This window comes from Pseudophryne corroboree, chromosome 9 (genome assembly GCF_028390025.1).
Source record: "Pseudophryne corroboree isolate aPseCor3 chromosome 9, aPseCor3.hap2, whole genome shotgun sequence".
In the NCBI taxonomy this organism is placed as follows: Eukaryota; Metazoa; Chordata; class Amphibia; order Anura; family Myobatrachidae; genus Pseudophryne; species Pseudophryne corroboree.
In genome coordinates this window covers 110,520,765-110,534,818 of record NC_086452.1, presented here as the reverse complement: position 1 = coordinate 110,534,818, position 14,054 = coordinate 110,520,765, and the positions used below count along the sequence as shown (strand labels likewise).

The following is a 14,054-nucleotide window of genomic DNA, read 5'->3' as shown; positions in this document are numbered from 1 at the left end:
GGTAAACCTAAGAAACCAGCCGTTACCGTCTCCCAAGAACAGAACCTCAGCATGACGTTGCCCGCCCACCCCGGGAGGATCTCTAGGTGGGAGTCCGGCTACATCACTTCAGTCACATCTGGGAAAGTTCCTGCCAGGACGCCTGGGTAAGGGACCTTATTTCTCAGGGTTACAAGCTGGAGTTCGACTGTGCTCCTCCCCAACAATTTTTCAAATCAAGCTTACCAGCTTTGGAAAATGTGTGTTGTGCTACCAGCCATCACAAAGTTGGTCCAGTCCCAAGTCCAGTCCCAAGTCATTATTCCAGTACCCCTGCAACAGCAAGGACAAGGTTACTGCTCCAGTCTGTTCGTTGTGCCAAAAGCAGATGGGTCTGTGAGGCCGATTTTGACTCTGAAGTCCTTGAATCCTTACCTGGAGGTTTCCAAATTCAAGATGGAATCTTTGAGAGCAGTGATCGCAGGCCTGGAACATCAGGAATTCCTGGTGTCCCTGGATATTAAGGACTCCTACCTCCATATTCCCATTTGGCCTCCTATCTGAGGTTCGCCCTGCTGAATGATCATTACCAGTTACTGCGTTACCCTTTGGCCTGTCTACGGCTCCGAGGGTGTTCAGAGGTGATGGCGGAAATTATGTTCCAGCTCTGGGTCCAGGTGGTCAACGTTGCCCCTTACCTAGACGATCTCCTGATAAAAGCGAGTTCCAGGGAGCTCCTATTGCTCCATATAGATTGAACTGTCCGCCTTCTGTCACACCACGGTTGGGTCCTCAATCTTCAGAATTCCCACCTGGAGCCATCTCAGCGGCTCCTGTTTCTGGGAATGCTACTGGATACTGTAGCGCAGAAAGTGTTCCTCCCAGAGGACAAAGTGAGAACTCTCCAGGAAATGGTTCTCCAACCGACTCAAGTTTCCGTTCATATTTGCATAAAATTGTTGGGAAAGATGGTAGCCTTGTACGAGGCCATTCGGTATGGAAGGTTCCATGCCAGACCCTTTCAACTGGACATCCTGAACAAGTGGTCCGGTTCCCATCTTCAGATGCACTAAGAGATTCAACTGTCACCCAAGGCCAGGATTTCACTCCTGTGGAGGCTGTAGTCTTCCAATCTCTGGGAAGGTCGACACTTCGGGATTCAGGATTGGATCCTCCCCATGATGGATGCAAGTTTGAGAGGTTGAGGGGCTGTCAACCAAGGGGTGCAGTTCCATGGCAGGTTATCTGCCCAAGAGGCCCTACTTCCGATCAACATCCTGGAACTTCGGGCTATCTACAATGCTCTGATTCAGGCCTCCCTTCTGCTCCGGGATTAGGCAATCCAGGTACAGTTGGACAACGCCACGGCTATGGCGTACATCAGTCGACAAGGAGGGACAAAAAGCAGGGCCTGCATGCAAGAAGTATCAAGAATACTCCTCTGGGCGGAAAGAAATGCGATAGCACTGATAGCAATCTTCATTCCAGGAGTGGACAACTGGGAAGCCCAGGGGAGTGGAGCCTACATCCCCAGGTGTTTCAACAGATTATCGACCCCTGGGGTTGCCCCCAGGTCGACATGATGGCGTCTCGCCCCAACAAGAGACACTGCTGATATTGCTCGCGAACCACAGACCCTCAGACGTGCGCAGTGGATGCACTGACGTCACCTTGGCCTTACCAGCTGGTCTACGTATTTCCTCCGATTCCGTTGATCCCAAAGGTGTTCAAGAGGATCCGGCAGCAAGGAGTATAAGCAATTCTGCTTGCCCCAGATTGGCCACGGAGAGCGTGGTACGTGGATCTTCTGGAAATGTCCGTCGAAGACCCTTGGCCTCTACCACTCAGAAGAGATCTTCTTCAACTATCCGGACTTACGGCGGCTTCGTTAGACGGCATGGAAGTTCGGCGGAACATCCTAGCTCACAAGGGACTTTCCAAAAAGGTCACTGCCACTATGGTACAAGCCAGGAAACCTGTGACGTCAAAACACTATCGATATCTGGCAGAGATATGTCTCCTGGTGCGAGGAACGCACATATCCAGCTGTTGAACTGCACTTAGAAAGATTTCTTTGTTTCCTGCAGACTGGTGTGGATCAAGGCTTACGTCTGGGATCCCTTAAGGTTCAGATTTCAGCTCTTTTAATCTTCTTCCAAAAGAAGTTGGCTGTACTGCCTGAAGTTCAGACCTTCTTGCAAGAGGTGCTTTATCTCCAACCTCCATTTGTGCTGCCTACGGCACCTTGGGATTTGGATGTGGTATTACGATTTTTGCAGTCCTCCTCCTGGTTTGAACCTCTGTTGACTGTTGAAGACAAGTACCTCACATGGAAGACTGTGATGTTACTGGTCCTGGCTTCTGCTAGACGTGTCTATGACTTGGGGGCCTTATCGTGTAAAAGTCCGTACTTGTTTTTTTTACGAGGACAGAGCGGAGCTCCAGCCTAGACGGCAGTTCCTGCCGAAGGTTGTCTCCACGTTTCATCTGAATCAACATATTGTGGTTCCGTCCAGTTCTGACGCATCTGCTCCTCCGGAGACTTTGGATGCTGTGCGTACCTTGAAGATCTAGGTCAAGCGCACAGCTCAGGTCAGGAAGACTGATTCCTTGTCCGTGCTCTAGGATGCGCAGAAAAATTGTTGCCCTGCTTCAAAGCAGGCCACTGCTCATTGGATTCGGCTTACTATCCAACAGGCCTATGTGTCGGCAGCCTTATCTGTTCCTAAGTCTCCAAAGGCCCACCCTACTAGATCAGTGGGCTCTTCCTGGGCGGCTGTCCGTGGAGTCTCGGCGTTGCAACTCTGCCGAGCTGCTACCTGGTCGGGGAAGAACACCTTTGTGAAGTTCTACAAGTTTGATACCCTGGCCAAAGAGGATACTCAGTTTGGGCAGGTGGTGCTGCAGATGTCTCCGCACGTTCCCGCCTGTTCTGGAAGCTTTGGGACATCCCCATCATAATAATGTGTCCCCAATATCCCGTAGTTTATAAGGAATATTGTGCGCCCGCCTCTGTGCGGTGACTTTCTGCAGGTTCTCCGTTGTGTTACCTGTTCATCTGTTTATGTTGCCAACCGTTGTTGACCCAGTTATGTTAAGGTGTGCTGGTGTATAAATCTCACCACACTTCTCGTTATGTTCCTTCTCTCAAGTATGTCCTTTCTCCTTCGGGCACTGTTTACCTATAACTGCCTGTGGGAGGAGGCATAGAGGGAAGGAGCCAGCACACCCAGTGAAAGAAATTTAAAGTGCACTGGCTCCTTTGGACCCCGTCTATACCCATCATACTAATGTGTCCCCAATATCCCTTATGGACTACAAGAAAAAGTTTTACCGGTAGGTATTTAAAATCCTATTTTTAAGTGCTTTACAGAACATTGTTCCTCTACCAATTGCAAGAGGGGACAGCACTGCTTCAGGCAAGCCGCAGTCCTAAAGTGATTTTCCTGCCATACCAAGTGTAACCCAAGGGTTGTGAGTACACTGGGGTGTTACACTGGTCAGTGGCGCAGTGGATCCATATTGTCATAGGGTTGTGTGAGCCTCCCTATCTTTCACATCACCTTTTGAGGTTTTTTTCTATCGCAATTTTCTGTGTGATTGTCGGTATGACTGGAAGGTCAAATACTAAGGCTTCTCAGAAACTAAATGCAAAAAGTGCAGTAATACATTAACACAATTAGAGGGAAAGTCCTCATTGTGTGACTCTTGTAATGCAACAGAGGACGACGGGGATACTTCTCCCTCTGTCTTTGGCCTCAGTCCTTGCTGGAGCCATGGCTAATTTGTCTGCAGAATTAGTAGAGGCTTGTAAATCTGAGCCATCCTGGGCTAAAGGCCTGGGTAGGTCTGTTGAGGGACTGGTGAATTTGATGGGTTCAGCTAATAGATCTCTCCCAGTTCCTTTCATTAGACAAAAGCGTCCACTACCCACAAAGTCCTCTCACCGCAGGAGGAGGGTGAATGGGCAGAAGGTCAAGAACTGCTGCAGGACTCTGAGACCAGTACTCATGGAGTCGAACCATTGATTACTGCAGTGAGACAAGTTTCGAAAATTCCAGAGAAACCAGTATCGGATCCCCAGGAATATGACTAACATTATTTGGTAAGTAGCAAAAAACAGTTTTCACAACAGATGCATGATCAGTTGGTGACGGCATGGAAACAACCAGACAAACATTTCCAGGCCCCCAAACGATTATTCTGTGTTTACCCTTTTCAGTCCTCTATGATGGAAAAGTAGGCGACCCCCAGCTGGTGGATGCGTCTGTGTCCAGATTGTCCAAAAGAATAACCCTTCCTGTTCCAGGGGCTACTTTGCTGACTGATTCTTCTGAAAGAAAACAGGAGGCGAATCTGAAGTCCATATACACTTCCGCAGAATCCCAGCTTAGAACAGCACTAGTAAGTGCTTGGTTAAACCGAGCAGTGGGAAAATGGGCAGAACAGTTAGTACAGGGACTAGACTCTGGTACCCCAACAGAAGATCACGGAGTGCTGGCGGAACACATCCAAGATTCATCATCTTATTTGGAAGTAGCCGCGAAGGACATTAGCCAGATCAGTGCTAGAATTTCAGCGTTGGCTGTGACAGGTCGTAGAGTTCTATGGCTGAGCTCTTGGCAATCTGATACAGAGTCAAAACGTACCGCTGAGGCTCTCCCATTTACGGGTGACATGCTGTTTGGCCGGGAGTTAGATAAATGGATATCCCAGGCCACAGGGGGTAAGTCAACTTTTTTACCTTCAGCGGCTCCACCTGCCAGAAGAACTTACACGGGTCCGTCCTTTCGGCCCCCGCATTCCTTTTCGTAGCAGAGGAAGGGGTTGTCCGCAAACATCAGCATGTCGCCTGAAGACCAAGCCTGCTGAAAAGCAGGTGGCATGACTGTCTTCCAACTCACCTGGTGGCTCATCTACAGGCATTCTGGCACGTCTGGACACACACTTCCATGGATTCACCATTTAGTGTCCGAAGGCTACAATCCCTTCTTTTATCGGAGGCCTTGATACCAGTACCGTTATACCAAAGAGGCAGTGTCGGACTGGTGCATGAAGGGCCCACCGGGGGGATGCAGTGATAGGGGCCCATACTTAGGGGTGTGGCCAGCGCAGTGATAGGGGCCCATACTTAGGGGTGTGGCCAGCCTACAAAGGGGGTGTGGCCATCCTCCACAGAGGCTTGAAATACACAATAGTTTAGTGCAGTGTAATGCAACATATCTACCATGTATAATACAAGTGCACAGTCTGGAACCTGATCCCTAGAGGAAGGAGTGGGCCTCCAGGCAGTGGGGCCTACCGGTGGTTTCCCTGGTACCCCTGTGGGCCAGTCCGACCCTGCAAAGAGGGCAGGGATTCTACTCCAACCTCTTTGTAGTACCAAAACCAGATGGATCAATCAGGCTAATCCTAAACCTGAAGTCTTTAAACCAATACCTAGCATGTATCGATTCAAGATGGAATAGATTCAATCTGTGATTGTGATTTTGAAGCCGTAAGAGTACTTGATTTCCTTGGACATCAAGGACGCGCGTATTTTCACATATCCATTTGGGAACCAAAAAAATACAAATGGAAAGCGAACTTATCCTGTGCTCATCGTTGTCACAATTCGATCAGTTCTCATGCAATATCGTTGGCAGTTTGACGTAGAAATACAAAAATGTATATATAGTGAAGCACAGTTTAATGAGACACAGACATACATATAAAATCGCTTAAAACAAGACTGACAATTTACATAAAAATTATTAGCAGCATAGCAATATGAACAGGATTCCCAGTGGGAAAGGTGCAATGGATCGTTACCAAATGTTAAAAAACTGTTCTCAAACAGTTCTCAACCAGCATGCGGGTTTTTGTTAAAGGGGATCCCGGAAATCCCCAATACTAGCTACGCTGGAACGAAATGGTATCCTTTTCCGCCCTTCACAATGGGGTCCTGTGCGTTTCACGGACTCTTTTCTACCCCAAGCTGGTCATAAAACCATGTTTGGGTCATAAAATCATGGCAACTCAGCGACCGTCTCTACCAGTGTACCAGTCCCCTAGGTAGTACTTACGGGTCGCTGGGATCCCGGACTTGCGTTTGTAGCACTTCAACACTTTGCGCCCACAAGTAGATGTATATAGTAACATAGTAAAATAGTATCTAAGGTTGAAAAAAGACAATTGTCCATCGAGTCCAACCTATTTGTGGTCTCCTATGCACGATTATTTTGTAGAAAATTTTGACTGAAGTTGATGACTGCCGTTACGTTTTACCCCTCTTTTTTATAATAACCATAGTGCGTGACTATGCCCCGTAACCCTGGATATCCTTATCCATTAGGAATTTATCTAACCCATTCTTAAAGGTGTTGACTGAGTCTGTCATTACAACTCCCTCAGGCAGGGAATTCCAAACACGTATCGTAAAAAAGCTTTTAAGCCGTATTGTGCGGAATCTCCTCTCCTCTCTAACCTGAGCGAGTGTCCACGAGTTCTCTGTGTTGATCTAACCAAAAACAGGTCCTGCGCAAGATATGTATAATGTCCCCTTATATATTTGTAAATGTTGATCATGTCCCCTCTTAATCTCCTCTTTTCCAGTGTAAACATGCCTAGTCTTGTAAGCCTTTCCTCGTATTCCAGCGTCTCCATACCCTTAATTAGTTTGGTCGCCCGCCTTTGAACCTTTTTAGCTCCAGGATATCCTTTTTGTAGTAAGGTGCCCAGAATTGTACACCGTATTCAAGGTGTGGCCTCACAAGTGATTTATATAACGGGAGTATAATACTCTCGTCCCTAGCATCAATTCCCCGTTTTATGCATGCTAATATCTTATTAGCCTTCTTTGCTGCAGTCCTACTTTGGGTACTACTGCTTAGTTTGCTATCTATGAGGACACCTAAGTCCTTTTCCAGTACAGAATCCCCTAATTTTACCAGATTTAGTAGGTAGGTGTTATTTTTGTTCTTGTTACCACAGTGCATTACCTTACACTTGTCTGTATTGAAGCGCATTCTCCATTTCGCTGCCCAAGCTTCTAATTTAACTAAGTCGTTCTGAAGCGACTCAGCATCCCCCCCCCGCATTTATAACTTTACACAATTTGGTATCATCTGCAAAAATTGACACCATGCTCTCTAGACCTTCGGTTAGGTCGTTAATGAAAATATTGAACAATAGCGGTCCTAATACTGAGCCTTGCGGCACACCACTTAGCACTTCAGTCCAAGTTGAAAAAGATCCATTAACCACAACGCGCTGCTCCCTATTATCTAACCAGTTTTTGACCCAAGTGCATATTGTGCTTCCTAGCCCTGATTCTTGTAGCTTGTAGATAAGTCTCATGTGTGGTACAGTGTCGAATGCTTTGGCAAAATCTAAAAAGATTACATCCACCTCTTTACCCTGATCTAGGTTTGCGCTTACTGTTTCATAAAAGCCAAGTAAATTGGTTTGACAGGATCCGTCCTTCATAAAACCATGTTGATTCCTTTTAATGACCTTATTGACTTCAAGGAACTTCTGAATACTATCTCTTAGAATACCTTCCAATACTTAACCCACTATAGATTTAAGACTAACTGGTCTATAATTACCTGGTTCAGCTTTACTTCCCTTTTTGAATATAGGCACTACTTCCGCTATACGCCAGTCTTTGGGAACCATACCTGATATTACTGAATCCTTAAAGATCAAAAATAGCGGTTTTGCAAGTTCAGAGTGAAGCTCCATTAGAACCCTTGGGTGAATACCATCGGGACCTGGTGACTTATTAATCTTTAAATGTTTTAATCGGTTACAGACTACTTCCTCGCACAAATAAGTACCTATCAGTGGGATATTCTCATTATTGAGATTATGTGTTAGTCCCCGAATTGGGTCCTCTCTAGTAAATACTGTTGAAAAAAACTAATTTACTGTGTCCGCTATGTCATTATCATTTTTGCTTAAGACTCACAACTTGTCTTTTAAAGGGCCTATACTCTCCTTCTTTATTCTCTTGCTATTAATGTATTTAAAGATTTTTTGGGGATTCGCTTTGCTTTCCTTTGCTACTAGTTTTTCAGTTTCTACTTTAGCCGCTCTTATTTCCTTTTTGCATATTTTGTTACATTCCTTATTCCTTATAAAGACATAATCTCTTGCGTCCTTTTGGTATTACTAGACCGTAATCCTGGTAATTATTGCTCAAGTAGTTCCCAAATGTTGTAATCCTTGTAACAATAAATAACGCGACGTCACTTACGGTGACGTCATCCATAGCAACATGTAAACAAATCCTTTCTTTCAATTCTGCTGATGGAATCCCACTATTCCTTAAGCTAGAAATACGGATATTACTAAAATAATAATAACATTTAAAAATGCATAAATAACAGTGTAAAACCTAATAGTTTATATAGAAATTATAAAAACCATTTGATCTCAAAATCACAGTTAAGACCACTGGGTTTCAGTGTCCCTAGCTCATAAGTAGTCTTTATCTCTGCTTTTGCTAATTGTGTGGCAATATCATTACGTCTACAATTTCCTTTGATGTGCTTAATGCCACAGAATTGCTTAATTGCAGTGATGCTATTCTGATGACATACTCTAAAGTGCTCTGATAAGGCATGTGTCGTTAACCCCGTTTTGATATTTCTCAAATGCTCCCCTAGCCTCACTTTAAGGGGTCGTGATGTTCTCCTTATATACCAAAACCCGCAAGCACATTCTATAGCATAGATCACATTTTTACTATTGCATGTTATAAAATCTGCTATTTTAAACTTGGTACCATTTATGGTAACTTCATTCACTTTGCTTCCCTTACCCTGGACCCCTGCATCCTAAACACATCCCACACCGAAAAAAAACTTTGGTTTTAATAGTGTTCATTGGCTTTCTTGGTGGTTGTGTGCTTTTCACCAAATTTGTTTTAATATTCGGTGCTCTTCTAAAGATGCATTTAGGCTTTATGGGGAGGAGGTTTCCTATTGCTGGATCCTTTCGCAAAACCTTCCCGTGTCTATTTATTTGACCCTCCAGGGTTTTGTATTGGCTACTGAAAGAAGTGATGAAGGCCCAATCATAATCCGTATTCTTTCGGGGCATAGCTTTAGTTCTAGGTTTTAACAGCTCTTTTCTATCCAGCATTGCTACTTCAGTTTTAGAACTGGACATCCTATTAGTATTATTCCCTGACGCTTCAAATTCTTTACTAAAGGTTTCAACCTGTTCCTCATACACTACTTGTTTTGTGTAATTTCGTCTCTGACGTCTAAATTGGCTTTTTGGTATAGACCCAAGCCAATTAGGATGATGACAACTAGTAGCTTTAATATATGTCCCAGAATCGGTGGGCTTAATAAAATTTCTTGTATTCAAACAGTTTTCTATATAAACTGTAACATCTTAAAAGTTTATCATTTGCTTATTGCTGTCAAACGTAAAAAAGATATTCATAGAATTAGTATTAAGATAATAAAAAAATGTATTCAAACTTTCCTCCCCTCCCTTCCAGATAAATAATACATCATCGATGTATCTTTTCCAGGACACCAGGTTGGCCCCAAAGGGACAGTGGTTCCAGATATTCTCATCTTCCCACTGCCCCATGAAGATATTTGCATAACTTGGGGCGAACCTGGTGCCCATGGCCATCCCTATTTCTTGTAAGTAAAAGGTATTATTAAAGGAAAAGTAATTATTATCTAAAATAAACTTAACCCCCTCTTTAATAAAATCCTGAAGATTGAGTTCTAAAGTGCTATTTGTGAGGGCTAGGGAAAGTGCTTTTAAACCATCTTTGTGGTCTATAATGGTGTACGGTGACCGAACATCTGCTGCCACCATTATGAAACCAACTTCCCACTTGAGCTCATCGATGGCCTGCAGAAAGTCCCTCGTGTCTTTCAAGTGTGAGGGATATTTCGCTACAAGGGGCTGTAGATAAAAATCTATATATTCAGATAGATTGGATGTTACCGACCCGATACAATCGGTCTACCGGGCGGTTTTAACGGGTCTTTATGAACCTTGGGCAACATATAAAGTACCGGAATAACTGGTTCCTTATTAGATAGGAATTTCATTTCTCTGTTTTCTAAAGTTCCTAAATCACCATATTTTCCTAAAAGTATGTTGAGTTTCTGTGATATACCTTTGGTTGGGTCTGCCCTTAATTCGCAATAGGTTTGTCCATCATTAAGTTGTCTGAGGACTTCCTTATCATAGTCCTCTGGTCATAATGACCACTCCTCCCCCTTTATCTAAGGGTTTTATTGCTAGATCCTCATTTTCCTTCAACCTTTTGGGGGCTTGACGTTCTTTGTACGTCAGGTTCTTTTTTGGCAGGCTATTTCCTGCTTCTTTAATGTCATCTGACACTAGTTTGAGAAAAGCTTCTATGAAGTTGCCCCGCAAATGTGTGGGGTTGAAGATGGATTTTGGTCTGAACAGAGTCCCTTGCTCAGTAACTTCTTCCGGTATCGGATTATTTATGAAAACCTTTTTAATACTCAATTTTCTAACCCGCAAAAGTATTGAATTTATTGAGAAAGTGATGGCGCAAATTTGGGGGAACCACATCAGGCTTTTCTACAGCTTGCAATTTTACAGGAACATTATCAATTTAGGGCACTGCCATTCGGATTATCGTCCGCTCCCTGGGTATTCACCAAGGTGATGTCAGTCATGATTGCACATGTCAGATCGCTGGGTGTCACCATAGTTCCATACTTAATGATCTTCTGATCAAAGTACCATCAGAAGAAATGCTTGTGGAGCACGCTTTACTGACGTACCAGACTGATACAACACGGATGGATTGTCAACTTCAAAAAATCCAACCTGCTACCATCTCAAAGGATTCAATTTCTAGGGTTTATCCTGGATACGGAACTAAAACGTGTTTTCTTGCCGATTAAACAAGGCTCAGGACATTCGTCAGATGGTCCTCAAACCGAAGAGTGTGTCATTACACCTGTGTATTCGCCTATTAGGGAAGATGGTGGCTGTGTTCAAGGCACTTCAATTGGGCTGTTTTCACTCAAGGCTGTTACGATTACACCACCTATCTCAATGGTCAGGATCTCATCTATACCTACATTGGAAGGTAACATTGTCTCCGCAGACCAGGCTGTCTACTCTGGTGGCTTCAGACTAACAATCTGACTGCGGGTCAGAGATTTGGAATTGGATAGTTCTAATGACCGATGGAAGTCTCAGAGGATGGGGGTACAGTAGTCCTCAATTATCACTCCAGGGAAGGTGGTCAATACAGGAAAGCAGATTGACCATAAATGTTCTGGAACTCAGAGCAGTTTACAACGCTAGTTCGATGATGGGGATGTCCTCAGATTGACTTGATGGCACCACAACACAATCAACAACTCCCAAGATATGTGTCGAGGACAAGAGATCCAGCAGCAGAGGCAGTAGATCAGGGCTGGCCAAACCGGTCCTCGAGATCTACCAGCAGTTCATGTTTTCCAGGCATCCTGGAGATCTGTAGAATTGTCAGTTAGGAATGAATGCAGCACATCTTAATTAGCAATGATTACACCTGTACACTAGCTAGGTGGTCTGGAAAATGTGAACTGTTGGTAGATCTCGAGGACTGGTTTGGCCAGCCCTGCAGTAGATGCTCTAACGATTCCCTGGCCTTAGTACCTGGTTTACCTCTTTCCACCAATTCCACAGTTTCCTCGAATCCCAAAAAGGAGAAAATGCAAGTCAGTCACAGTCATTCTGGTCGCACCACATTGGCCTTGGAGAAGTTGGTTTTTAGATCTGCAAATGTTACTGTAGGATGAACCATGTACTCCACCTCTTCGCTTGGACCTTCTGCAGCAAGGTCATTTCGTGCACCCCAACTTAACCTGGCTGCGTTTGACATGGTGGCTGTTGGAACTGATATATTAAGAAGCCGAGGAATTGCAGAGGCATATTTACGTCTCTAGAACAGCAACCGTACGGAAGTCAGATTCGTTGTTTGTACTATATGACGCTGTCTGAAGGGGCTAGCCAGCCTCAAAGCAAATGATAGCCAGATGGCTTTGTTTGGCTATCTGGCAGGCATATGTCAGTAACGCTAGGCAACTGCCACCTTCCATTTCAGCTCACTCCACCAGAGCGGTGGATGCGACTTGGGCGGTATGTCGTGGTGCTTCCCACCAACATTTGTGCCATGAGGCCACTTGGTCCTCAGTTAATAATACATTTACTAAATTTTTATAAGTTTGACACCTACCTTTGTGGCCTCAGTCAGAGTAAATTCATCCAGTGTCCCCTAGTGGATAATAGAGAAAATTGGTATTTTGGTGCTTACCGGTAAATCATTTTCTCTGATTCCACAGGGGAACACTCTGCACTGTATTACCTGCCTTCTTTGTATGTAGTTTTTTTTAGTGTTCTGGTTGTATGTATGTATGTATGTATGTATGTATGTTCGTTCTCCTGTCTCTATCCTCCTACTCTCCATCTCCTCTCGGTCTACATATTTGTAACTGAGGTGTCATGATCCAGGCTACTTCAGGTAGAAATAGGCCTGTTAAAATCAATGTATGTGATATCAATGTTCTGATCGATGTATCAATGTACCAGTGTGTGATAACTGTCTTTGCATGTCAAATGGTTGAAGCTTGATTGATCTGCTGGCATTTCATTATAGCCACAGAACTCAGAGACACACTGGCTACTCAGGAGTGAAATTCCTCCTGACCAGAGCTAGTTTAATTACCCCAGAATCAGAGCTATGGCCAGAAAGGTGTTAAGACCTTCCTGGTCTGTGTCTGCTCAGAACTGGCCATTTGTTTACACAAGAATTATGGCCAGACGTTCAAAGGCGATTAGAAGATAAGGCCATTCGCCCCTGAGTGAGTGACTGGGAAGCCCAGTATGAGCTGACACACAATACCCTCTCTGGCTTTGGAAGGGTTAAAAACAAACTCTCCAGAGGGAGGGGGGCTGAACAGGCAGCCTGAGTTTTAAATAGGAGAAACAGAGACTGCAAAGTGTGTATTATCAAAGAAGCGAGTCAGGAGAAGCATCCTTGCTCTGTAATGTCCCGAATATCTGAAAAGGCTGGGTGGGTTTTTATCTCCCTATTTCTATTTTCTCTAACGTCCTAAGTGGATGCTGGGGACTCCGTCAGGACCATGGGGAATAGCGGCTCCGCAGGAGACAGGGCACAAAAAGTAAGCTTTTAGGATCACATGGTGTGTACTGGCTCCTCCCCCTATGACCCTCCTCCAAGCCTCAGTTAGGTTTTTGTGCCCGTCCGAGCAGGGTGCAATCTAGGTGGCTCTCCTAAAGAGCTGCTTAGAAAAAGTTTTTTAGGTTTTTTATTTTCAGTGAGTCCTGCTGGCAACAGGCTCACTGCATCGAGGGACTTAGGGGAGAGAATTTCAACTCGCCTGCGTGCAGGATGGATTGGATTCTTAGGCTACTGGACACCATTAGCTCCAGAGGGAGTCGGAACACAGGTCTCACCCTGGGGTTCGTCCCGGAGCCGCGCCGCCGACCCCCCTTACAGATGCTGAAGATTGAAGGTCCGGAAACAGGCGGCAGAAGGCTCTTCAGTCTTCATGAAGGTAGCGCACAGCACTGCAGCTGTGCGCCATTGTTGTCACACACTTCACACCAGACGGTCACGGAGGGTGCAGGGCGCTGCTGGGGGCGCCCTGGGCAGCAATATATAATACCTTTTATGGCAAAAGAATACATCACATATAGCCATTAAGGCTATATGTATGTATTTAACCCATGCCAAATGTCTAAAACTCCGGGAGAAAAGCCCGCCGGAATAGGGGGCGGGGCTTATTCTCCTCAGCACACAGCGCCATTTTCCTGCTCAGCTCCGCTGTGAGGAAGGCTCCCAGGACTCTCCCCTGCACTGCACTACAGAAACAGGGTAAAACAGAGAGGGGGGGCATATTTTGGCGATATTTTTATATATTTAAGCGGCTATAAGGAACAACACTTATATAGGGTTGTTCCCATATATATTATAGCGCTTGGGTGTGTGCTGGCAAACTCTCCCTCTGTCTCCCCAAAGGGCTAGTGGGGTCCTGTCTTCGATAAGAGCATTCCCTGTGTGT

General features: G+C 45.0%; 1 protein-coding gene across 2 annotated transcripts in view; it reads right to left on the bottom strand.

Moving 5' to 3' along the window:
- NCF2 (neutrophil cytosolic factor 2) overlaps window positions 1-14,054 on the bottom strand; it is a 146,792-nt gene that overhangs the window by 33,526 nt on the left and 99,212 nt on the right. The window contains exon 12 of one of the 2 annotated variants that reach the window (XM_063939760.1): window positions 12,206-12,244. The exons of the other annotated variant lie outside the window; for it this stretch is intronic. Within the exon in view, the coding sequence (XP_063795830.1) occupies window positions 12,206-12,244 (39 nt within the window). The remainder of the gene's footprint in view (window positions 1-12,205; window positions 12,245-14,054) is intronic. 2 annotated transcript variants of the gene reach the window in all.